Consider the following 27,712-nt stretch of genomic DNA (forward strand, 5'->3'; position numbering starts at 1 on the left):
GGTGGTTAAAAAATTTCAGCAATTGCTTTAAATTAAAATTGAATTGTATTAAAGTGGGACCAATAGTGATTTTCTTTTTTATTCTCCCTAAAACTAAGTAGTTAAAAATAGAAACATATTTGAGCTCAGTTAAACCTCAGTCAAAGCTTCAGTGCTAATGTCTTTATTGTAGGGGAAGTTCTTTCTGAAAAGCCAAATGTTCCAATTTTTTTATGACTTCATGATTATGAAAGATTCTTACTGTAAATTGTCATGCAATTAAAAAAAAAGTGATGATTTGATTTCTATAGCCCTCCTTTAGATTAAAACTATAATATGGTACTGAGTGGGTTTTGATGGAATTAATTCATATTTTTAATTTTTAGAACTTTAAAACAGTTTGTCTGATTAGAAATTATGGTTTAAAATCAACCATGTCAAGTAAATCAAGTGTCTCTTACACAAAGAATTGGCTTCTGGTGAACATCTGCATGGAACAACCTACACAGGAGGTTGTAGCTAAACCATAGATCCATTTTTATATAGACCCAGTGCAGGGATGGATTCAGGGACCTGAATTCATGAATGGGAAAAGTAGTAAGCAATGTGTGTTCTGCTCACTGAAAGATTAGATTTCGTTGTTGTGACTCCCCTTGTGTTTTGTCTTTTTAAAGCCTAATTAGACTTCTGCCTTTTTTCATGTTTGCTCTTATGTGCACTTATATATGTGGCCTTACAAGATTGAAGTGTATTTTGTCTGAAAGTCATTGCAAATTTTGCACAACTACTAAGAAAACAAAAGAAAAAAGAAAGAGCCTCTTGCATTTCAAAATTTTTGGAATTGATCCATTAGTCAGAAAAAGATCTGTTTCCCTTTTACTCCCTTCCTCTCCCCCATCCTCTTAAACTACTGGATGGCAATATGGTAGAATCCTGATTTTGGAACAGGTATCCAAACTACATTTGTTAGGCTGTTTTGTAACTGCAGCGCAAAGTAATAGTTTAGAAGTACTTTATGTATTTTTACAAAACAATTTTGTTTGCTGGTTATATCCAACACCTTTAGGGAAAAATCATTCTATTGGATTATTTCTTGGGCATTTTTAACCAACTGTGTTTTCCTTCTAATATATAATTACACTAAAAGACACTTTTTCTTGGAATCACATTCACATGTAGAGCTGTCCACATGAATATCGAAGGAGTTACTTGGTGCACTGGATCTAGCTGAAGCTTCACGGTAAAAGAAATTTTGAATCAACATGTCCTTATTTTGTTTCATATACTTGGACTATTTACAGCAATTGCTAATGAGATATGCTGATGTAGTTCCATCAGAGAAGTTTGTCTTGATTGCTTTCCTGACTTCAGCTGCTGCAGTACTGTTTTACAACAAGACTGGCAGAAAGCAAGATGCTGGCTAGATTCAAAGCAAACAAAAAAGCCTCAAAAAAAGTCTTTGTGTGGCACAGCAAAGGGAGACTGTTAGCAGACAAAAGGGGAATTTGGTTAATATAGCTTCCCATACAGACCTCTAGGAAAGAAGTTGATTCACCAGAATTCTTTTTCCTAATATCCAGTGTAAATAGTGTGTGCTGTAAGTATAAATCTGTTACTCTTTGTCCAAGATAATGTGGATATGGAACATTACTTATTTCCTCTTTCCTTGTCTTTAGCTCTTAACTTCCCTCAAACTCCTCTTCTTTAGACTAAACACTGGTCTCTTGAGTGTGTTCTTTTTAGTTTTTAACTCATGTTCAGGTTGTGACTCATAGATGGCTTTACTGGAGAGCTGCTACAATGTTAGCAGCAGTTAGTTACTTCTTCAGTTGTGTTTGTCCATTTGAGTATTCCTGCCTGAAGGACTGAACTTAAAAGATTCTGAGGAATAGAAGTGTCCTAACAAAATCTCACAACCTTTCCCCCCCTGTATTTCTTATATTGATAGAGTTTCTTTTGAAATCTGGTCCTGTCATCCAAACTTTTTACAGCCTACCACTAAGCAGTCAGAAGCATATTTTGGTAAACATCTCCTTTTCAGCTACTCAAATCCAGAATGAGTATGTTCAACTGCACAGCAACAAGTGTGTTAACTTTGACAGTGAATACAGCTGTGTTCGCTTTGACAGTGAAACATAGACAAACAATGTAGGGTACAGTTTTCCAGCAGTTTTGCTTCCCTCTTTGTAGTAACTTCCTCTAGACCACATTTCCTGTGTCTTAGAATATCAAGGAAAAAGCCTTACTAAAGTCAAAATAAATTACAGAGTGGACAAGATGATGCTTTTAATTCACACTGAGGTCACAGGCTTTCCAAGAAAACTGAGCTGGCAGAAAAAATTACACAGTTTTTTTTTCTCAAGAATAATTGTAAGAGGAAGTGCAGCTCCATGACAACTGTTTGTATTTCTGTAGTCCTTAACCAGTGCAACACTTTGGATAAAGGGCCAAGTTTGCTAATCAGTATCTCTTAGTGGATCCCTTTGACCACAGGACCTCTCAATACCGTTCATGGGGCAGGGGTTGGGGAAGCTCTTATGCAGATATCACATGCAGCGTGTCAGGTCTTGATTTCTGACTTTATTTAGGCTGCAGAAATAGTGAGTTTAGAAGTATGTGTGATCTCTTTTGCAGCAGAGGCTGCTGGAGAGGCATCTGGATCTGACTTGTGGCCACATATGCATTCAGAGATGGTGCAAGGTTGGGAGAACAGTGTTGGGAGCAGTGAGGCTGGGTTGCAGGCAAACAGAGGGAAAGTTTGGCACTTCCCCTTGTGACAATGAAACAGTGCTGCTTATTACCATGTAGAAGGCTTATCCTAACTCGTCCATGTTGCTTCTTCCTTATCAGGAAACCTTTCCCTGCCATAACAGGAAAAGATAATGATATTAATTTGATGTGATTAGTGTGTTACACACAGCTGTAACAGATGTTTACAGTCTCTTGAGACATAAGGGATAAGGATGATTCTTCATTTTCCTCCCTAAGAACTTGCAAATAACTTGTTTGTTTATCGTTTGCTCTAGTGTTTGTGCAATTGGATTTGAGCCTGGGGTAGGAACTCTGGTTTTCTTTCATAGTCTCTGGAAACCAGCAGTCCTCCAGATTGGTTGTTCTCAAAGATGGCAAGTAATAGCTCTGTTGTCCCTTCTGAAAAATTTGAAAGTATTTTAGAGAAAACTAGACAAAGTAATTTGATTTTTAATGCATCCAGATTAACACATAGGAGAATGCTTTCCCCATTTTAGCTGAAGCCCTTTGTTACTTTGTTACCCATGTCAGCTGCCTGGTTACCACTGACCTTTTTTAAACCTGAATGTAAAGACTGAAAGATGTAAATATATCTTCTCATCACCATCTGTCCATAAGTTGCTCCTCTGCTGATTAGGTAGAAGATCAACTTTCCTTTGAAGGTTAATGCTCTATTTAATGGAAAACTATTTCCTTCTTCACAGTCTGGATTAAATCCTCCCATGTAGTTTGAGTAGACTTCAGGAATATTTGCTCTCTAGTGGTTTGCTCTAGCCCCTGTACTGAAAATTGTGATAAGCCCTTAACAGAAGCTTGCTGGACAATCTGTTCTGCTTCATTCTTTCTTTGTCAGATGGGAGAGTTAAAGCGCATTTGTTTCTCAGCGCTAATGTCCCATACATTGGGTGGTCGGAGCGTGAGAGGCCAAGTCCTACTCATCTTTCTGTGGTTAACATTCTTTCCACTGCCTTTATGCTTTTTATTCTTGTCACTATCCACTTGCAGTGGATTGTCTGTTTAAAAACAACACATGCTGTAGTAGAGATAATGATGCACAAATTGGCATCTATTGCAGATTGAGCTTTGAAAAAAACCCAGCAGTACTTGCTGATACTCTGATTTACTGGTACCATGTCTCATGTTCTCTGTGGAAGTCAATCACTTGGTAAAAAAGAGAAAAGAAACAAACAAAAACCCTGTAAGACAACAACAGCAACAACAAGACTAAAATCCACCCCCCATCTGTAAAAGCTAAACTAGATAAATTTGTGTCTGGTACATAATTTGAACTGATTAGAAGATAGAGTGCTGGATTTAGAGCTGTACCACTTTTCATAAGCTAGCAATCTGGTCTAGGAAAGGAAAAACAGCTTTATATTTATAAGGACATAAGGTAGATTTATTGGAGTTTGTGTTTTTGGTGATTGATGTAGTACATAGACATAATAAGTGCCAGCTGTTACTTCTCCGTAAATCAGAAACAATAATATTTCCTTTTATTTCAGTGTGAACTATCTGACTTGCTTAAATTCCTTTTTAATTCAAAGGACTTTGTATTTGCAGTTACAAATTAGAAATATATCTACACAAACAAATTAGAAAACATTGCACTATAATACTATAATGGAACCTGAGAGCAGCATCCCAAATGTGTATTGTCAGGGTTTGTTATCCTTCATGAGCTAGATCAAAAGCATTTTTCCATTTCTGCCCATGCTTCAGAAATACGTATTTCTGTCTTTTTCCATTAAAGCTGATGTGGTTTTGGCTGCTCACATCCCTTGGTACTCTAGCTGTATATGGAAGCATCATGTTTTTGTTAATGGAACTGAAACAGACTCGACTATTCTATTCCTTTTAATCTCCACTTTGAAAGTTCCTGCTTTGTTAGCAACTGTTAAATAACAGATTTATATATTTGGCGTGAAAAATTTCAGAGTTTTGATGTGCTGTCAGAACTACATGCTACAAGTAGTTGTTGTAAAGTCATGATTTATCTGGTCTCTTTAGCCCTCAAGGAGACTGCATTTCCATACTCTTTCTTTTGAGTTTTCTGTAACTAATTGACATGTTGATAAATGTCATGTGTGACATAACAGGATCTAAAAATAAAGTGTTGTGTTTGCATAGCGTAAAGGGTTGTGAACTATGTAAAATGGAAGAAAGTTAAGTTGAAATAAAACAATTGCTCAATATGCATAGTCATGTAATGCAGCAAGCACATTCCTGCAGCTTGTTAATAAATTCGATAAATGGGAGTTATCAACGGCTGGTATCTGCCTCTGTTGTTATCCAAATGAACAAATGGTCCATGGTGACCTCTGATAGTTCATTTTAATTATATTTTAGTGGCTGTTTAGGGTTCTCAGACAGGTTTAGTTAATTAAAAAAATATTCTCTCTGACATTCTTATAGATAATGAGTGTCTTCTAGTGTTTCTCAACCTTCAGCTTTTGCCTTTCTAAATGAAACCATGCTTCTGCTTTTAAAATACACTGCTACTTGGTTCACATGTATGACAAGTGGCATCAGTTTCCTTAAACAGCTTGCTGTTGGTCCACTGATGTTTAATGTTTAGGCCCAATCCTGCTAACTTGTGTGTGCTTCATATGGTGCAAGATTTACTGAACCTTAAACTCCAGATTGGGAGAGGTTACAGACAGTAAAAAGTGGTTACTTTTTGTCTGCACCTGAATTTTTCTGTTTTAGAACATATGGGAAAAAATCTTACCTTTGTTGTTTATTTGTATCTTCATAATGTTCTGAAATTTAAATAGAAATTAACTAAAGCATTTTTATTTCTGGAAACACACAAAATTATCATTTGCTTTTAAACTTGACATTCCAACATTTCAGATGTATTTTATTCTTCCATTTGCATCTGCTTACTCTTTAAAAAGATTATTAGAAGTCAAAATACAGAGGTGCTACCACTTAGAGGTGTCAGATGAAACTTTGTTATTTTAAGACCTGTGCTTTTCAGAAATGTGTTTCCCTAATTTGACCCTCAGTAACCCTTGAGAGACTTGAGCACAAGTTACAAACTAATTACATTAATTGCTTTACTGGAACTTGCTAGGCATTTTCTGTTTATACATTAATGTAATATAAATATATCTCAGGCAACAAAAGCCCTTGGGGCAAATTTATGTCCTGAGTAACCCTGTTCTAGTGACCTCAACAGAATTACTCAAAGTCAAGACAGAATTTAAATTGGAAGACCAGATCTTCAGCTGCTGTTAATAGTCTCAACTCCACTAAAATCAGTGTAGCTCTGGTCACAACAGCCAGAAATGGCTCCTTCAATTATGTTTTTTTTTTATTTGCAGGCACTTCTAGCGAAGGGGTTGGGCTGCCTTTTCATTCCAGATTTGAAAATGAACAGAACGTAGCTATAGAAACAATTTTGATTTTAGTCTAGCAATTTTATAATGTACACAATCTTCTTTTGTCTGCATTTTGGAAAAAGCCTTCATGAAATAGTGAGGAACACAGACTCTTTTGGTCCTGCATTTTTGGTTTTTCTATGCCATTTTCTCTGCTATGATCTTGCTTCTAAAAAAAGTTTGTCTAACCAAGCAATATATAGGAAGTTATACTTAACAGTTACATGTGTTGTTTAAGACTCTGTATAAATATAGGAATAGTCACCTAGTAATAGAAAGCTTTTTTCAAAAATAAATTTAAAATTAAGGCTAATCTGAACTCCAGCCCTACAGGTGTTTATATCACTTTATTTTCACCTTGGGGATTATCTTCTTGGTTTAATTGAAAAAGATGTGCTCAGAATTAAGTCTGGATGAAAGAAGATTCTCAACTGGAAATTTGGATTGTGATTATTTTGTTTAGGAGGAGCTGCAAGTGACCTACATTTTTTTACAATATTATAGCGGTAACCCATCAGTGGGAGTTGTTTGGTAGAGTTTTCATTCAGTAGTCAACATTAACACTTTTTTTCCAGCACATTGAATTGTGTGTCTATTCATCCTCTCAGAGATTTTTTGTACTAACTGTAGGGGTCAATAACATCTTGTTTTTTTAAGTGACCTCCATTTGCTAAACAAATATTAAGTTGCCATCAGTCAATTGACTTGCTGGAAGAGAAAATGCATACACTTCTTATAAATGGTAGCCTGTATTGTTATTTTCTAAAGCTCTTCTGCAGGCTTAGCTAAGGAAGTGGAATTGTAGTTCAAGATGCGAGGCTGGTGATCCTCGCTGTTGATTAATGTTTCAATGTCTTGCTGGTCAGTATCCTCAGCAGAACTGGGGCCCTGCTGACTTTTTTGTCTTAGGAAATGTTTTCTGTCAAGGCCTCTTGTCCATCAAGAAAATCAACTGCACGTCCCAGCTAGGGTGCCTGTGTTCTGATGCAGAGTGCATCCTGTGCCAAATGAAATTGAGTTAGGCAGTCTCAGGACTGCAATCTAGATATTCCTAGGGTAACTTTTAAAGGAGGTTGTTGGAGTACCAGTGCAGGATAGCTGTACTTATGTGGCTGTTTGCTCAGTTCCAGATAATATTTTCAGTATTCTGTTCTGGTCTTGAAACTCATTGTGTTAGATCAAATTTTATCGTTGTTTGGCTAGGATAAAACCTTTCCTCCCATTGCCTACATATGTGATACTGATTGAACATGTTATTGCATAGACTTCTACAGGTTTTTTGAAATTTTAATTAACAGCAGTACAGCTTCTCCCAAAGTAGCAGTGCTAATTTGAAAGTGTGACAGCTGACAGACAAACTTTGTGAGATTGTCTGTATGTACTTTTTAATTAATGTTTTGGTACTGGAGTTGAGAGGGATGGACATTTTAAAGATTTTAAAGAGAAGGAAAAAAATTGTTGGAAGAAAACAAGCAAAATTTGGATGACAGACAGAAAAGTACTACCAGCAGATGGTCAAATCTGAGGAAGAACAACTCCAAAGCAAAACATAAATCTTCTGGTTTATAGACTGTCAGGGAAGAATTGCCTGCAGAGAGATGCACACAGCATAGGAATCAATCAGGAGGAGACAGACCTCTGCATGCAGACCCATCAATAAGGCATTGTTAGAACAACTATGATGGATGGATGCAGGAAGACTGGCAGGGAAGAAAGGAATGGGGATTTTCCTTTGCAAATAGAAGCAGTTTGAGTGGATAGGTTTCTTGTTGATCAGGATCAGAGGAGGGGCAGGTATGAGTGACGTAATGGTGAGCCTATTTTAGGGATCACTTGCTTAGTATGGGGATAGGACAATGTCATGTTTTAGCAGCTCTGAGACCCTTGTTGTTGGGATAGACTTTAGCCTCCCTCCTGCCTGCTGGAAGGCAATGCACAAAGGCAGCCCAGGATGTTTCTGGAGACTGTCAAAAGGACGCTAATGAGGGTGCAATGTATCTGAGTGAGAGAGTCCTCTCAAATTAAGATCTGGCCAAGAAGGCAGTCATCAAAGACTGCCTTGGCTTGTAGCAACTATGAATTACTGAAGCTCATGTGAGCAATTCAAGTAGCTGAGTATCATCCTGCCCTTGAAAAGAGCCAACTTTGGGTTTAATTAGGGAACTGGTAAATGGATATTTTTGGAGTTAGACTGTGAATGCCAAGAGTAAATCATGCTTGACAAATCTGATCACATTTTCTAATGAAATTATTGGGTTTGTGGATGAGAGTCCTCTCCTGGGATTTGTCCTGTTTTACTACAGTCACAGATTCACATGTTATTCTGAGTTGGAAGGGACCCACAAGGATTGCTGAGTCCAGCTCTTCAGTGAATGACCCATACAGGGATCAAACCCACAACCTTGGTGTTACTGTGCTCTAACCATGTTTTTATACCTTTGAGAGTTACAGAAGAACAGGGTACATGCTGGTGAGACAGAGCACACCTTCATATGGTTTTTGTATAGCAACAAACAGGAGGTGTGGAGGTAGTAAAGCTGATAGACTTCCTTGCAGGTTTGCCATTCAGATGGACTCAGGTACGCTGGAAAAACGGACTGACTGGAATCTGATGAGATTCAATAAAGACAAATGCAAGTCTTTTACCTGGGATGGAAGAGCTCCTTGCAATGATAGGGACTGAGGCTCAGTGGTTGGGAAGCAGCTCTGTGGGAAAGGACTTCAGGTTCCTGGTGGAAGCTCAACATCAGCCAGTATTATACCCTGCCAGCCATGCAGGCTGACAGTGTCCTGGGCTCCCTCAAGAGGAGCGTGGCCAGTAAATTGAGTGAAGTGGTTGTCCTCTACTTGGCTGTTAAACCACATGTGGAATATTGTGCTTGGTTTTCACCAAAAAGAAAACAAAACAACAAGAAAGATGTTAATAAACTTGACTGAGTCTAGCAGTGGGCCACCAAGATGGGCTGAAACATCTGCCGAATGAGAAGGGTCTGAGAGGACTGGACCAAATAGTGGTCTGCCACTTACAGGTTACTTCAGATATGGAACCAGGCTTTTCACTGAGGTGCACAGGCTTAGAACAAGAGACAATCACCATATTTTGAAGCAGGAGAGACTTCCAAAGGATATAAGAAGGAAAATGTATTTTCTATGGGGATGATTAAGCAATAGAACTAGTTTTGTAGAGACACTCTGCATTTTTTTGTCTTTGGAAGTTTGATTTGATGTTGACTAGATGGCTATTGGGGACCTTTCCAATCTGTTATTCTAGGCGGATTAGAAAGTAACGAGTACTAGTTGGCAATAAGAAAGCAAACAAAACAAAAACAAACAAACAAAAACAAAACAAAAAACAAAACAAAACAAAAAAAACCCCAAAAAACCAAAAAAAACCACAAAAACGTTCCGTTCCAAAAAAACCCCACCCAAACACAAAACAAAAAAAAAACCTACACACATTCGTCCCTCCTGACAAGGCTCATAAATCTGGAAGACTTTTAAATTAAAATTTTATTTCCAAGTTTTTAACTTTTCCCTTACTTTCAAAAATACTGCCATGTGACCCAGTAATATATCTAAATCATGAAAATTGGAGTCACTAATATATCAGTGATAAATCTGAAGTCATGAAAGAACACACATATAACTATATGCCATTTATACCTTTGTTGGATTTGACTATATTGAATTGTCTTTTTAATTTTTATTTGAAAAAAATCATAAGCCTCTTTTTAGAATAATGTGCCATATTTTCTGTCTGACAATGCATTTTCTGACATCTGTTTCTATCTAGAATAGCTCATGCTTTCTGAAAACGAGATTAAGTAGAAATCCTGAGCCAATCACTTCAAATAAAATGGCAAATCAACATCTTTTTGATATAGTATATCTTCTGATTCAGGATATGATACCAAGTGTAACTTCTACCTTTTATTAGCAGATGTAAGGCCTTTTGTCAGGAATATTGGTATAGCCAGTTAAAGACTGCTTTCTGGTTGTTTTTCCCAGAAGTTCTTTGGCTTTAAATTTGGAGGTACTGCTAAATAGGTATAATTCTGCCTGCGAGCCTGTTTGCCTGACATGGCTATCTCAGTGAATTCATGTGAGGCATTAGTGTGTACTGGCACTGGGCAAAGCTCTAGAACTGAAGACTTATTGCTCCCTTTTTTATTGCTGCAGTTCCTGTGTGATTTTGTACTAATGCTATTACTATGTGCTTTTTGTACTAATTTTGTATGGAGAGAGTATCATGAAATGTTGCTGTTCATATAAGGAATGTCCGTGTGCTCTTCAAAACTACCTTCAAGTGTGTTTAGCCCTGAGAAGGATCACTTAGCCTTACCCTAAGAAGGGTGCTGAGTCTGGCAGCACTGGAGTCTATCTGTGGGCAGAATCAGTAAGCACAAATAGCTTTGACAGTCAGAGCTGGGAGACTTTAGTGCATGTGTCATTTGGTATTAAAGATGGGGGGGAGAAGTTTTAGGCAACTCATGTAAGGAATGCTCTAAGGAAATGTTGGCATTGAGCTCAGGAAGCCAGCCACATGTGGCTGCAGAGAACAGGGATCCATCCTTAAATGCTGAGTATTTGTTGGAAATCTGAAAAAGGCCAAGAATGGAAAGTATGTATCTGGACACTTCAGAGAATTATTTTCTGTTCTTAGTGCAGGCTTTACTGAAAGAAGGTCAAAATAAGACACACAAGAATTTCAATTCACAGAAAAGACGTGGTTTTGAGTTCAGTTGAAAAGCATGCACTTATTGGCTGGGTAACATGCACTTTGTTATCTTCCAAAATGTGATTGTCCAGTTCTAATTCATATTTCCATGTGTGTGCTTCATGTTGCTTATAGAGAGGATAGTGAGTTAACATCTTTTATTTGAATTGCAGCAGTCTAAACTTTGAACTGCATCTCTCTGCTAGATTATCCAGCCTCCCTTATTTGATGGGACAGAGCAGTATGATACTGAAGAAGACTAAGAAGTCCTTATGCAAAGCCCACAGGCTGATCTGTATCTCATCTGGAAATTAGCTGTGCTCTTCACTGCAACTGTATATGCCAGGGCAAAAAGAGTACAATGGTCAGGCTGGTGCTGGAGCCCCAGAAGTTAGCTACTGTTTCTGCATATGAGGTTAGCACCTGGTCACTGCAGCAGTGTCCTAAACTTACCGAGTTTGCATCCCTTTTTGTCAGTGGGAGTTAAGTGCTCTTTTGCATTTAAAGTAAATAGCTGATAAAATCTTCTGACTGGCATGTGCCTTTCAAGCATGACAAATACCAGTTTGTATGTCACTTGGCAGTGACTGCTTCCAGCTCTATTGGAACATAAGGTAACCTTGAAAGTGGATGCCATTAAATAGTATTCTTATCACTCCTATAGTGATGTCACAGAAACTGCAAACCTTGAGCAGCAATTATATATTTGCTGCTGCTTGCAGCTCACTAGAGACTTTTTAACTAAATGAATATGCTTTACCCAGTGTGTTACTTTAGTTTGTACTTTTGATCCTCATATAAGCAATTCTTCATCTTTTATCTGCTGCTCAAGAAATTTTGTTCAAATTACAGTAAAATGCTTTGAAAAGCATGTTGGAGTATTGGCCTCTCATAAGACAAAAATCAGTGAACTCAGTTTCTCAGTCTGTGGCTCACAGTTGATGTACTGCTCAGAAGTCAGAAATTAATATTTAGAATTAGGCTAACACAAACATTTGAAGCTACCCAAAGACCCACATGAGCTAAAGACCACGGACCTGGGTGGAAACAAAGTCTATAGGCTTAAAAATCTAAATGTTTAACATAATAAAAGTATTGAGTGCTAACCAGCTCATCTTTCTAATCAATAGGAAAAAAAAAAAGTTAAATTTTTCTTGACAGTGCATTAAGACGGCATGTATTTCTCTAACATAGATTTTATTTTTCTACATCTCTATCAAAAGTGTCATGCTACAAAAATGGAGACGACGTCAGTGACAACATGAGTATAAATAGCATGACCTGAGGTAGGATTGCAAGTGTGAGGGAGTTCAGAGGGTGTGAGACAGGTAAGGGTTCCCTATGGTAAGACCAGTGAGTGCTTGGCTTTCTATCTGGACAGCTTTGCTTGAGTTATTTTTGGTATTTTGCTCGAAGTGTTTGCAATGACAGAGGCTATATTTGTGCTGTATAAAGTCTTCCAGAATTAATGCTTTTTTCTTAAATCCAGCAGACAGAATCCAGGGGTCAGAGAGCTTGAGGTAGCTACATTTCCACAAAAACCTTGCATGGGGAGGGATATGGAGAAAATCCCATTTCCTAATAAAATTTTATTTGGTAAATACACAAACGCAACAGGGATTTAACATGTGTCAATAAATTTGACCAGACTAAACTGTAGCCTTCTGAAGCTGCTTGACTTTGTTGTGATATGACTTGCATGGGGAAGTTACTGAGCTGTAAATTATACATGCTATCCTGTAGTTTCACTGATCTATTTTCACTTTCCAGGGTTGTTCATATGCCAGGCTTTACTTTGGGAGGTGTTAGGAGTTAATCAAGGTTTAGGCAAGGGTTGCACCAGATGTATCTCATGTTCATGACATTTCTTAAGGAAGGAAAGGCTCTATCTAGCTGAGCTTTGTAGTAGGGAGCAAAGTTGAGCCCTCAGGCCCCTTAGTTATGTGTCCGCCCAATGTCAGTGCTCCCCAGAGCATTTTGTCAGTACTCTCAGCTCCTGTTTAATGTCTCTGAGACATAATTACTGTTTTTGTTGCTTTGGAGGGTCCATCAGTTCAGAGAAACTTGGTTTTTTGGGGGGTTTTGAGTGTATTTTTGATATTAAATTGTCAAAGTATGTGCTTCAGCCCCTTCGAAAGGTTTTTGTGTAGTGTGATACTGCAGGTTGCATGCTCCAGGAGGTGACAAAAAGGGTTTTTTGTTGCTAGAGCAGCTGGGATGTTCTGGGGACAAGCTCATGGTGTTTTGTGCTGTTAGAATCAGGCGCTGGAGTGAACTGTCTTGTCAGCTGTGTCTGGGTTTCCTCATGTGTTCAGTTTGGATGAGGAAGAGACCAATAGGCCTGAATTGACAACTTAGAAACACCCTTGTCTTTCAGTTGTACAGCTGGTCTGATAAAAAATGATGGCATGCGCTTTGTCTAGATTGTAGTGTTTGCAGAATGATGGAAAAATGTTTCATGGACATATGTTGTGGGGTAAAATAGGAAGACTGCAAAGCAACCTGATGTAAACATGTAAAAAAAATGGAATTGGGAATTAATAATACAAACATGCTGTGGCAAGCAGAAATGTTTAGAGAAGTCAACAAAAGCTATTATGGTCATTGGTAAGATCATGTAAAAATCACCAGATTGCTTTAATAAGGACCTGAAATGTAACAGAGTAGGAAAGATATTGTCTTTGTGTTTTAGCAGAATGGCTGATATAGTAGTTATGTCAGTAGGTTTAGAAAACAAATTAGAATGTTTGAAATGAAAATTATAGCAGCAGTAAGACAAAGATGGGCTTCCAGGTAACTATTATTTAAAGTCCAATAGTGTTGACTGTGTAAGAGCCAAAAAAGGAAAAGGATTAAAAACAGAAACTGCCTTTTAGGGCTTTGGAATGGTAAAAGTCTTAAAAAGCTCAACATGATATTTAGGGCTAGTAAAACTACAGATACTGTAACTGTAAGGACTGAAGCATATTACACACAGTGATGTATAGATGCAGTAGTTAAGCTAGGAGGCTGAATCCTGTAATCCTCACTAAACAAAAATCCCATTGAAGTCAGTCGAAGATTTGCGTGAACAAGGAATGTATAACCAGGCAATTAGAGACAAAGTTGCAGCCTGACCTTGACTGGGCCTTTGTGCCTGTGATTAGCTGTACCCAGAGCATCTGGGCACATTTGTTTGAAGGCACAGTCAATTTTAATGACAGCTCAAAAAAGAAATACAATTATGCCATGGTTTAAGTTCTAATGGATCCAAATGAAAAATGCAAATAATTGCAAAGAGACATATTAAGACAACACTTCTGTAATCTAAGTCTTTTGAAACAGCAAGTTCTGTGTTCTTTGTTCCTTTCCTTCTCAGGAAAAAACAGAATTTAATAGATACTGTTCAAGTTTTGGCACTTATAATTGAGAGGCAGCTATTTGACTTTTCTTAAATGTAAGAGAGCATGGGAAATTATTGTGTGAGGTATCAGAAATAGCCTCTAGTTAAATTACTAAAAATATCTAATAGCATTTGCCATACATGTTTATAAAGTTAAATTAATAATTCCTCTCCAAATTGTTTTAGAACTATTTCAGTATGAAACAAAATGTCCTTAAAATTCATCCATTTACGTTTTTCCTTTTTTTGTGATCCTAGTTCAAATAAATTTGAAAATCAACAAAACACTTTATTTTGAAGCAAAATTGAATTCAGAAGTGTCATTCTCACTGCCAGTTACTCTAATGAGACATGTGTTCCTTGTGTCTGAATCTACTTTGTTTGAAAAGAGCTGCTCTTAAAGCATTGAGGAAATTGCAGTACCCAGTAAAAGAAATGTTAGAAATATAGAAGAACAAACAGAAATTGTTTCCTGGTCTGGTCCTGTAAATGGTGACCTCAGTGACTACAATGGGCTCTTGGTATTGCTAAGTGTGTGTCCAAAATTCCAGTGTCCAGGACTGCAATCCTGTAAATACATGTGTGTGCTTTGTGGTACGTGCCATACGCTATTGGGGAAAAAAGTCAAAGGAATTTTTCCACTGCATTATTTTTGTGTGCACATAATTCCATCATGGTTTTATATGAAAATCATTATAAGTAATCTCTCCAGATTGTCTTTAGGAAGTAGTTTCATATGCTTTGAAAAGCAGTTCCTGAAAGGTTGCCAGTAGTGCTGGAGAATTTGAAATTTCTCTCTGCTTAAGTTCTCCTGCTTTGACACTTTCTCCTGCTAAAATCTAAGAAAACTTTTGGAACCTTTGATTTTGAAGATAATGAAAATGATAGGATCTATTTTTTTCAGAAAGTCGAGAGCCTTTTGTTGTTTTTTTCCTACTTTTTGTATCAGAATCTGTCAACTCAAGATGTGCACCTTTACTGCTGAAGAATAAAATCTCAGAGTGCTCCAAGCTGGAGACTGGTATTACAGTCATAGTACCAACCCACTTTTACTCCCTTATCTCTTTTCCCATTCCTGTTTTCATGTCACAAATCTGACTGGATTTCTTTACCTAAAATTCTTCTGTTCAGGACTCTGTGACTGAGTAACTACAAAATGCAATGACACAAACGTATTTTTTTAAATTAAAAAATTGTTTACTTCTAAGAGCAGATAAAAAGATAACCCTTAGTAAATATTTCAATATAACAGTAAGGTTTATGCCTATACTTAGCTTAATTTTAAACATCTTCCTTATATTTTTCCACAAACCTGGAATAACTAGAGCCTCTTTCTCCCTTTCTCCTGCTCTCTGTATGCCTCCTTTTAATATATATATAATCCATTTAAATCTGTTTTATTTTTCATTAGTTTCTGGGCCTAGATAAGAATGGAGGCAGCTCAGCAAGGTGGTATAGGAGCAGTTTCAACTAATGGCAATTATGATGGATTTCAAGATGCAATGTTGTATCTTCCATCAGGGGTTGTATGTCTTCTTTCTTATGGAAGTTGATTCCTCAGGGCATACTTCTTGCAATAACTTCATTCTGGAGTCAAGCCTCATTCAAAAACTCTTCTGATAGCATACTGTGTTCAGCACTGGATTACTCTATGTCCTGTCAGTGTGAATTAGGATCTGTTTTAATACTGCTGATGTACCCTGATCCTTTTTAAGTAACATTGCTGTACAATACGCTATTCAGAATAATTTAAGCCAAAAATAATGGGCAACATACATTTCTCCTGATTTAGTGGCATGAAAGGGAATTGTGACCAAGTCTCAATTTAGTTCTTGGATTTGCCATTCTCAGGGTTTCATTTGCCTTTCCCTGTCTCTCATGCCTTGCTGGCAAATCTCTTAATACCTGTCAGGTTTTACATGGTACAGTAAGCTTTCTCCTTTAGTGATACAAAAGCATGATTTCTCGTGATCAAAGACCCTTGTTGTTTCTTATTTTTATTTTTTCTTCCCCATCATTCAGAACAGGTGTGACAGCTCCACAGAACTACTGGCTTTTATGCTGTAGTTTGCAATGAAGTTAGCCAATCAGGGAAAGCAAAAAGGAAAATAAAAGTATTACAGGCTCAATGTCTAAACAAATGGGTTTGTCTCTGCATAATATATCTGTAACAGGGGTCAAATTGTAGTCCAAAGGATGTTTCACACAGAATTCAGAGTAGAACAAATTTCCAACACAAATTATCAGGTTAGGCTCAAGCAGGTTATGGGTAGCAGGTCCTCTAAACTGTGTAACTACTCAGGCTAAAAAAAAATCAGATGTTCTCTTTCTTTTTGCCTGGATTAGCAAAGATCCTTTTCATAAAATATTTAAGTAATAGCTTAATAACAAAAATAAAAGCTTCTTCTGCTACTTTTTTATTAATGAAATCTCACAACTTAATAACTCTGTTTGCAAAACCAAAGGTATTAAAAAGGTCTGATATGTTAGTCTGGTGTGTTACTTTGGCTTATTAAATAGACTTGTGTCAAATTAACTGAAAAAACATTATGCTAAATAACATAAACCAATAATAAGGTAATTTTAATGGCATATACATAGAAACCCTAAAATGAAATAAAATGTGCAGGTTTGTGAGCCCCTTTATTTGTTTCCTCTTTCATATAAACAAAAAACTGTAATAACTTAAAACTAAGACTTTTAAAATAGAACTACTGTGTTACTACTTCCTCACTTTTTTTTTTTGTTGAATTTTAAATAGTGTGTTGTGCTTATGGCTGGAATATTTTTTTAAATAGTGACAGAGTAGGTGGTCTTGTAATTAATATTTCTTTACAGATCTGTAAACTGTGCAAGATTTGTTTAACAAAACAGAAATCATGTTCTTTTAGATTAAGACATTTGTTTAGGAATAAAGTTCAAGTTCGTCTTTGAAATTCAATGATGTAGTTTCATGGCCTGTGAAATTATTTGTTTTATGAACCATTTTAAAAGTATAACTAATTCAAGAAATTTCTGTGACCTATTACTAAATATTTAGACCATGGATTAATTATATTTTCTCAGTGTTTCAAATAGTGATTTTAAAAACTTGGTGAAAAGGCAAGTTACTTAGTAGTGAGAGAAATTATTCAGCAATAAGACACGTTGTGTTCATGTAATCTTTCCCTCCTATAAATGACTGCATTTTCAAAAATTCAAGAGTAAGCAAAGGTGTTGAATTGAAAACTAAGTGTCATCACAGTGAGAACCTATTTGTTCAGCATAACTCAGAAATGTTCTTACAAATGTGCAATTTATTATTCCTGCCCTTAGTGAAACCTTCATTTATGAATGATTGACCTGCAGAATAGAAAACATGATGTAAAAACTACCCACTGCTTTCTTGAAGCCAGTCCCTTGATACACAGCCAGAACTCCTACTCATGGACTAATTAGGATCTGGGATGTATTCATGTAGTGCAGGTACTGTGCTCAGGCAGTGTCTCAGAATGTGCTAGCATTCTAATAAACGTCATTTAAATTCATTTAAAATTAATTTACCCCTTACCTGTCCACTTAGTAACTCTCAATCTGATACTGCAGAAGTTTTTAATTCTCACTGCCAGTGTTACCCTTGCTCGAGATTGTAGCTCATTTGCAGTGCTACCATGTTAATAATTTTCTTCAAAAAATGACTCTATATTTGTTTGGTGTTTTTGATAAAGGTAATGATAGTTGTTAATAAAAGCAATGCCAGTGAAACCTAAGCAAAGACTGAGAATAAGCAACCTTCTTTGAAAGGCCTGATAGTTTATTCTGTTGTACTGATTTTGATGGAATACATGTGACTACTGAAAGGAAAACAAGAGGTTACAGAGTATTTTGAAAAAACAGCAATATTCAGACCATATTAAAAAAAAAAAGCTTAACTGGCATTTTATCTTTTTCTGAGAGAGTAAGGTATTTTAATGAGGAAGATTTGTAGTAGGAGTGAAAGTTCTTATTTTCAGAATTGTGTGCTTTGCTTCTCTCAATGTTAGTTAAAAGTTGCTTAAAAGCATTCAAAATGAACATATTGTTTTTATAATGTGTCAAATTCTACAGAGCTGCCATGTGACAGCCACCCAAGATGTCTTGTGGATGCAGCGCACGCAATCAGCACCAGAACCTTGCTGGGCTGCAGAGCGTGCATTGCAGAGGATGCTGACATTCTCACTCTGTTAGCTGTGCTCTTCCTGGCAGGGGTCTGTGCCTGTTCATCACCTTGATATCCCAGCAATCATCACAGTGTTGTCCTTTGTTTTCCCTTTACAAATGTTTTTTACTTACAAAAGGCTTCCCCTTTCTTCTGGTCGTGCATCTGGACGTGCATGACACTGCACACATTTGTCACCACTGGTCACTGGAGCTGCTGATGACCAAGAGAATAATACACAAATCTCATCTGGTACAGATTGCACTGCCTGATGTCGCCAAGATTTAATCAGATGTAAGCCTTTCAGCAGCAATAATCCAAATCCTTATTGATTCCAAATCTATCTGTAATGCTAGCTGGAGGTTTCAGTACAAGCCTTAGAATCAATTAAACAATCCAGTGAAGCTGCACTTAGACAGTGGAGGGTTATCCCACATATTTGCAGCCTTTGACCTTTTTTGAAAGATCAGGCCAAAGTGTGTGAGAACAAAACCTTTCCTGTTACTATAATCTAGTTGTGAAATTTCTTCCCAAAAAAGAGTCTAGCTAAGGTGCCACAAATCCTTGTTTTGAAAACTGCTTTCTGTTACAGTCAGAAATGGTATTGATTGCCCAAGTTTGTAGAAACCTGTGAGAACAAGTTGTCCACAATGAGTTTCTAAAGCAATCAGGCAGCAGCCTACAGAGCTGCTCTAGAAAGCAACTAGATTATTTTTCTTTTCTCTCTGCCTCCCAGGGAACTCAGATTGAAAAAAGGTTATTGTCATAAGTAATTCCCATTGAATATATGAAAGTACCTGCATTTTTTTTAGTGAAGGTTGAGAACCACTGAGGAATGCAGTTACTTGAAGAATAAGTACCAGACAAGAAGCATGTTTCAGAACCTCAGCAACAGCTAAATGTTTGACTAAAGGACTTAATGTAAGTACCTTTGTGCAAATCCATAAACTTAGGTATTGTTCCAGCATTGCCTAAGAATATCTAAATAAAATATTGCCATAAAAATGCTGACGTGCATAAAATTTAATTTCCCTTAACATGGAAATTTTACATTACCAATTACCTTAGCCTAAATACCTGTACTTATGAACTGGAGGAGCAATATTAAGTAGTATAAACCTAGGATGATTTTCTAGCAGTTTATGATCTTCCTCTCAAAAAAATGGTCAAAACAAGAGAAAAAAGACATGATAGAACTGACACTTTTCTAGTCTTAAGTTTATCCTTATAGCCAATGTCTTTTTCTTCCTTCTTAACAAATTCTTTTGAATTTCTTCCCAAACTCATTTATTTTTCCTTGCCTATCTACTTTGTACATTCCTCACTCCTCCCATTTATTTGTTTTCTTTCCCTGATGTTATTCTTGGTATTTAAAATGTCATAGTGAATAGAAGTCACTTAAAGCAAAATATAGTTCAGACTGATTTGTTTATTTATTTATTTTGTACTTTGATTCTTACTTTTTGTGTTTGTCTGATGTGCTTTGTAAGCTCTTTGGAGCAGAGACTGATTCTAATCTCTTCTGTTGTCATGATGTTTTGATTTAATTCATATTAACTGCAGCAGTCTTTCTACTTATTTTTACTTATATCACATCACATCTATTTGAAGTGATGTGAAATAAAATTTATGTTCACTGTTGCTGTTTGGCTTCTGTAAGGCTCTGTTTTGTTACTGTATTGAATGGTGACTTAAAAGTTCTCAACTACAGTCATCCAGGTTTGCTGGTGACAAATGGGTGCATGGGAGATCGAAATCAGGGCTTTTCTAGTAAGACCATAGAAGTGGGCACAAAAGTTGAATTTAATTCTTAACTATAGCTACAATTTTTAATTAAAATATTTTCTTATTTTTTATTGGCATCAACTTCTTAAAATACTAGCATTGAAATACATGAAAATTGCAATAAATTATTATGCAAGTGAAGTGTTTATAAATACTTCTGCAATATTTCCATTTGCTTACAAGTAATTTCAACATTCAGATTTAAGTACTTGATTTTAACCCATTTCAGTCAATCAATAAATACAAAATATAAGCATCTTAAAACAGAGGGGTTTATAGACAGCATTTTCCTATTCAGAATTGTCCACAAAATCCTTGAAAATTAAATGAGCTGACAACTGTAGTCAGGACAGATACATTATAGCATATTGCACCATCAAATATGTGTCAAGCATGCTGCCAAATATTAAGTGTTCTGACCTTTGTTATTAATAATAGAGGCAAGCACTGGGGACATATGAAAGATAAGTAATGTAATGCATGGAAAATCTGTTACACATTTGACTTTGTTAATGGATATAGAGCCTATTTGGTATCCTGCCCTTTCCCTTGCAAGCCACAATTTTATGAAAAACTGGGCATACCATGTAATGGAAAGCCACGTTGTGAAAAACATACTTTGATAGAATGAAATATTCTGAAGTTAAATAATAGCAAGAGAGCACTTGTCATCAAGCTTTACATCTTTTTAAATATGTATTTGTCACTTCCCTGTTCCTCATAAAAAATGAGAAATTATTGAAATTGAGAAGTGTAACTTTATTGTCTCCATTCACACTTGTATTTTTAAGTTGTTATTTTGCTTAATGTCACCTATCATCTTGTAGAGTTGGCTAGTAAAAGGTTTAATCAGTGTCTTTCTCTAGAATACACCTTCTAGCATTTTCAGATGTTCATGCAGGACAACACTGATAATAGGTAAAAATAACAAAAAAATAGTAGAATGGTCAACCAGAGAGGATCAACACTTATGAAGGGAGTGGTGGTGGTGGTGGTGGTGGTGGTGGTTAAAAAAAAAAGTTCAAACCACAATTCCTTACCTGACTTGAAAATGCCAAGATTATAGAAAAGCATGGGATAGAGAAAATTCCTTCCTGTGCAATCACTCTTGGGTCTATTTCCTGCTTCCTTCTTAATGTAGAACTTAGACTCCAGAATGCATTACCAGTAAAACATTAAGCAGTTTGTCCACAATTTCATCAGGAGCGCTCTGTAATTATATGAAACCCAACTATCTGTTTAAATTTATCAAAAAGTATTCTTCAGTCCTAAAAGTCATAGAATCTCTCTTATTGCAACCTGTGCTAATGTTCTATTACTTTTTTTTTCCTCCCTTTGAACTTCACATTTGGGAATAACTAGCTTGGTGACAGTAATTGCAGCTACAAGCCATATTTCTTTCGGAACTTCCCTAGTCTGCACTCTCATAAGAAGAATGAAAAATGAGAGCTCCTCTAATCTCTAGTACATTTTTGTTGATGTTACTTTCTTTGTGTCGTCATATATTCTAAATGTGTTTGAGTCTCAGAATTGTTTTGCAGTGGAAGTCCAGTGTCCTACACTACAAGCCAATGCATAGTTAAGAAAGAACAAAGAATAAAAGATATGGACCAAGACAGTATATTTTCATGAAATTACCAAAATTTGCACAAAATCAAAAATGTTGCCAGACTACTATTATATTTACAGAAGCAGATTCATTCTTCCCTTAAAAAGTAGGAAACTCTTTCTAACAATCCTTAATGATCTGATGCTTATGCTGAATACAGGACACACTCTTGTAATCATCCAGAACTTAGGATTTCATTTGATGTTCATGTCAACAAGATGTTTGGCTGTTCTACAAAATTAAGTCACAAGTTCCTTAAACAAATGTTCCTCTAAACAGTTTTCCACAGGTGAGAGTAATATGAGAGTAATTTGCTGCAGTTAAAAAATACACAGATATATAGGAAGAGATTGTTGATCTGTATCTCAAGGTAACACTGTAAGCATATTGAAAAAGCAACATTTCAAGGGGTTCTTTTTTTGGGTTTTTGGGTTTTTTGCTTGTTTGTTTGTTTTTTAGTTTTGTTTGTTTGTTTTTGTTTGGCTTTTTGGGTTTTCTTGTTTTTTGTTTTTTGGGGGTTTTTTTTGCTCCCTAACTCTGGGCACTAAATGCAGTGTATTTAGTACATATATATGAATTTCCTTCTCCTTTTCTTACTAAATTGGAAGAGGGGAGAGAACAACAGGCTGCTAGTGATCAGATTGTTTTTCCGTGGTATAAATTTGAATTGAAGCCATCTTTACAAGCAAATTAAGCTAAGCAGAAGATAATTTTTTAAAAGTAATTTTATATATCTGCTCCAGAAATTGTTTTCCTTTTGTTTATATTAAGGGAGTACTCAGAGAATCATAGAATAAGCTGAGCTGGAAGGGACCCATCAGGGTCACTGAAGTAGAACTCCTGGCTCTGCACACAGCAGCCCCAAGAGTCACATCACGTACCTGAGAGCATTGTCCAAACACTCCTTGAATTCAGAGAGGATTAGTGCTGTGACCACTTCCCTGGGGAGCCTGTTCCAGTGCCCAGCTACTCTCTGGGTGAAGAAGCTTTCCCTGAGATCCAAACTAAATCTCCCCCAACTCAGCTTCATGCCATTTCCTCAAATCCTGTCCTGGTTTTGTGATGAGATCAATGTCTGCCCCTCTACTTCTCCTCAAGAGGATGTTGAAGACCACAATGATGTCTCCCTTCAGTCTCCTTAAGATTGAACAAACCAAGTGTTCTCAATAGCTTGAGACCCTTCACCAGACTTGTGACCCTCCTTTGGATGCTCTCTAATAGCTTGATTTTTTTTTAATTTTTTTTTTTTTTTAAATACTGTGCACCCAAAACCGCGCACACAATATTCAAGATGACGCTGCCCTGGTGCAGAGCAGAGCAGGACAATCCCCTCCCTTGCCCAGCTGGTGATGCATTGCCTGATGTCCCCAGGACAGGATTGGCCTGCCAGGGCACTGCTGACTCGACATCAGCCAGTCCCTCCAGGTCCCTTTCCAGAGTGCTGCTCTCCAGCCTCTCCTTCCTTAATCTGTACACACAACCAGGACTGCCTTGTCTCAGGTTGTAGGCACTCGGCACTATGGCCTGTGAAATATGCAGGGTAAAATAAACTTTATTATATTTGATACAATGCTTAATTAAAGCCATGAATTTCTTCATATTTTGAGTTTTATTCATACATATTTAATATATGTATAAAAAATTGTGTCCAGCTGAAAAGACACGACTTGATTGCCTGACCAAAGAGGAATTAGTCAGCATGCATTATGCTTCATGCCTGACTTTTTATCAAAGTAATACTGAGTTTCATTACTTATTTTCCTGATGCTCTAGGCTGTACTCTGAATATCTGCAACATCAGTAGCCAACATTTTGTCTACTTTGGGCTGTACAGGCTTTTAAGGATTCATCAAAGGTGGCAAAGCTTTGGTTGAATTCTCTTTCCATGTTACCCCCATGATCTGCTAGGACTTCCTAGGATCAGCTAGTGGCTGGCTAACCACAGGTTTTATTCCTCTGCCTTTTACATAATAGCCTGGCTTCCAGCCTTGTGACAGGATATGCACGCTGTGCCATGCCTATTCCCATCACGTGGCAGAAGCGCATCTGCAATGCTGGCATTGTGCTGGTGCAGCAACTTGCTTCCCATTACTCAAGGGCCATGTGCTGCAGCACCCTCAGGAAGCAGTTTGGCAGGAGTGAGGCTGTTCAAACCCTGCACTTCTCACCTCTCAGGAGGTGCAAGCAGCGAGTCACCAAATTAGTTGTTTGTTAAGCTTGGATTTTTGTCTGTGACCCACTGATTGAGACCTTGAGTGGCATCTTGCAAGGAGAGCAAAGGTGATGGGGGGGAAATTCTGTGTTACCATTAAATTTGAAGTCAAAGCTCTCAGAATCTGCTTGATGCATGTCTTGGGTCAGGGATGGCCCTTCTTGTGGTGACAAGGAAAGAGATGAAGGCATGCATGGGCACATTTCTGAGACAATGACTCGGTTGTTGAAACCTCCCCGGACAGTCGTCTTCAAGGACACTCAGGTTAGTGAGGCTTAAGTGAAAACATTTTTTTAGCTTCATAACACTTTGTTAAATTAAACAAATTTACAATTGGTATTGGAATAATAGAATCACAGAATGGCCTGAGTTGGAAGGGACCTTAAAGATCACCTAATTTTTGGTCCCCTGCCATGGACAGGTGCATCTTTCACTACACCAGGTTGCTCAGAGTTACATCCAGCCTGCCCTTGAACAGTTCCTCTCTGGGTGACCTGGTTCAGTGCCTTATCGTCTTCACAGCTTTGTATATAACTGTGTTTACAGAAATGAGTTCTGTGAATTTGCCTTATCCTGAGGTGTTTCTGCTGTGTTTGACACCGGATAAGGGAGTAGATGAAACCATATGTGCCATTTTATACCCTTGCAGTTGTCCATGAGACAAGGAGCAGTTTTGATTCAGATGGGCTAGTTCTGAGCTACCTGCTTTACTCACGTAATGTTCAGAATCATTGAACTGAAAGAGTTTATTCTTTTTTGTTAGTGGCAGAGTCAGATAAGAAATTGTAAATATCAACTCATTTAGCTTCGCATTTCTGCATTTAGACGTTTTACACTCTTAAAGGTTTTTGGAGTAGAGCAACAATTTTATAGTAAACTGTAGAGAGTCTCCAGCCAGTTGACGGATTTTGTATTAGTGTGTACCTCTGTATTTTGTGTCTTATACTGCCATCTAAGGGCTATATAGGCTGAGAAGATGGCTAAAGGTTCTTCAGTACTCCTCTCTCCATGCTGCCCTTCCCTTTGAGAAGTCAGCAGTCCATGGATGAGAAAGATGAGCAGGGGATAAACACCAGTCTTTTGATGCAGTATTCTTCATCTAAGAGGAACAGAGGAATCTTCCTGATAAGGGATAAAATAGAATGTAAATCTCAGTCATTCAGAAAACTACAGTTGCAATGAGTTTGTGTAAAGGCCAGAGAATAACAAAGCAGGATTACAGGATTTAAGGCTACTCCTGAAACAGAAAGGGAATGTGAGGTTTAGACTCTTCAAGGTACCTAAATCCTCATGTCCTACTGATTTAGGAAGTCGTGCTTTGTAATATAATTTGCTTATTAAGATTTTTCCTAGAATGCTACTAAATAACATGATTTAGTTTCTTTGTTTAGTGTTTTGTTTGTTTTTTTGGGTCTGTTTTAACTGGTTTTGCATTTCTGGGCATTTCTATTTTCTGGGACTAAGGGATTAAAAGGTAAATAATTGGTGTTACTTTAGGAGTATATGATATTAAATAATATGAACATCATTTAAGTATTTTGGGGTTCAAGCATTCAAAATTTCATAACAAAAACTTAACCTTTCCAGGATAAAAATGCCTTTTTTTAAATATAATATGTATAATCTGCAAACTGTGTTTGTGTAGGCTTAATTGTGTAGGCTCCTTTCTCACACAGATATTTTGAACTACAAGAGTGATAAAGAAGTGGTGGAAGAAGCAAAACATTTCATTGTTTGTCAATATAGTAATGTTGGCATTGACTGGCAGAAGCAGTTTTTATGATGATGACCCCTTTATTTTACAATGCATGACTTGCTTTTCAGGATAGTTTCCAGCAAACCTTGTGTACCAGAGAAAGTAATTAATCCTGCATGTTACTTTGGCAGGCTCATGGAAGCAAAGACCTGGAAGAGCAATTGCGGTCTGTGTCCAGTGTGGATGAACTCATGACAGTACTTTACCCGGAATACTGGAAAATATTCAAATGTCAGTTGAGGAGAGGAGGTTGGCAACACAACAGGGAGCACTCCAGCTTTGACACAAGATCAGATGATTCCCTGAAATTTGCTGCAGCACACTATAATGCAGAGATCCTGAAAAGTAAGTACAGAACGCAATCCACTTTCCAATACACAAAAAATGAAATTCTGAGGGCTTTTCAGTTGTGTCAAAAATACTTTAAAAGCTAAGCATTGTCAGTAAACCAACCTCAGCAGTTGGATAGGATGTGTTCTCTGTAATAGAAAATCTATGATAGTAAGCCTTTCATAATGAAAGAAATCACTCTGCAGACATATTTTAGGTATGTCCATTGTATAAAAGTGCTTTCTTGGCTCAGTAGAAAAAGTGAAGTGCTTGTCTTCAAGTATAAGGAATCCTACTTCATAGTCTGTAACAATTTTGCAGAAATCAAAGAGGATGCGTATACTTGGGCCCATTGAACTATTTCTTCTCATTTTCTGCAGTTGCATCCCAGCTGGTAGTGTTTTCTTCTCTTATGCATTATGGCTTTGGAACACCAAATAATCCACGTGTAACTTTTTCATGTTACAAGAGAATAGCTGTAATGATGTTATGCTAAAATAAGCAAAGCAGTTTTCAAACCGATGTGTTTGAATACCTTTCAGTGTTTCAGATAGCTTGCATGAAAATATATTAACTTACAGTTTAAGCCAGTGCTTATAGGCAGAGAAAGAAGGATTTATAGCAGGAGGTGTATTTTTGGACATTATATTGGAAATCATGTACCTTAATGGAGAGTTTAAAGTACACATAAGGCAAAATTTCCATTTTTGTTGAATAGCTTACCAAAATCTAGTGCCAAAAGGGAATAAACTTACAGCTGTAAGTCTCAGGGCTGTTTAGTGTAAGATTATATTTAGTAAAGTGCTGTATAACATGATACAAAGTCTTTGCCCAAATTTGTGTGGATGATCTGGGCACAAAAATCATCCATCAGATTAAATCCCATGCTGTACATAATTGCTAAATACTTTTGCTTTAAATTATACCCTTCTAGTTAACAAACTAAACACGTGTTTAAATGAATTTCACATTAAGTGTATAAAATTTTTAGATTATAATATATTATGTCCAAGTGAAGTACTGTGTGGGGCTGGTTAGAATTACTTTGCAGAAGTGTCCAGAAATAAAGTGCAGACTTTACTCAAGATGAGACTTGCCCCCAGTGAAGAAAGGACATGTGCAGCTTTAGCTGCTGGCCAGCACTTCGAGGGAGGTGATTCTGCCCCTCCCTCTGCTCTACGGGGACCCATCAGCAGCGCTGTGCCCACAGTGTCCAGCTCAGCGGCCCCCAACACAAGAAGGATGTGGAGCTGTTGGAACAGGTCCAGAAGAGGGCTGTGAGGATGCTCAGGGGGCTGGAGCACCTCTCTTATGAAGATGGGCTGAGAGAGCTGGGGCTGCTCAGGCTGGAGAAGAGAAAACTCCCAGGAGTTCTTACAGCAGCCTTCCAGAACCTAAAGGGGGCCTATAAGAAAGATGAGGAGACATGTTTTAGCAGCTCCTGTTGTGATAGGACAAGGGTAATAATTTTAAACTAAAGAAAGTAGATTCACTAGATAAAGGGAAGAAAACTTTTACTATAAGGATGGTGAATTACTAGAACAAGTTGCCCAGTGGGGTGGTACATACCCCATCCCTGGTAACATCCAAGGTCATTCAAGTTTGGGTGGGGCTCTGAGCAACCTGAT

The 27,712-nt window shown here is 37.2% G+C and overlaps 1 protein-coding gene across 3 annotated transcripts in view; it reads left to right on the forward strand.

Moving 5' to 3' along the window:
- VEGFC (vascular endothelial growth factor C) overlaps nucleotides 1-27,712 on the forward strand; it is an 81,605-nt gene that overhangs the window by 37,531 nt on the left and 16,362 nt on the right. For all 3 annotated transcript variants that reach the window (XM_031065993.1, XM_005415539.2, XM_031065997.1), the window contains exon 2: nucleotides 25,886-26,099. In XM_031065993.1, the coding sequence (XP_030921853.1) occupies nucleotides 25,886-26,099 (214 nt within the window). The remainder of the gene's footprint in view (nucleotides 1-25,885; nucleotides 26,100-27,712) is intronic.

This window comes from Geospiza fortis, unplaced genomic scaffold (genome assembly GCF_000277835.1).
Source record: "Geospiza fortis unplaced genomic scaffold, GeoFor_1.0 scaffold40, whole genome shotgun sequence".
NCBI classification, from domain to species: domain Eukaryota; kingdom Metazoa; phylum Chordata; class Aves; order Passeriformes; family Thraupidae; genus Geospiza; species Geospiza fortis.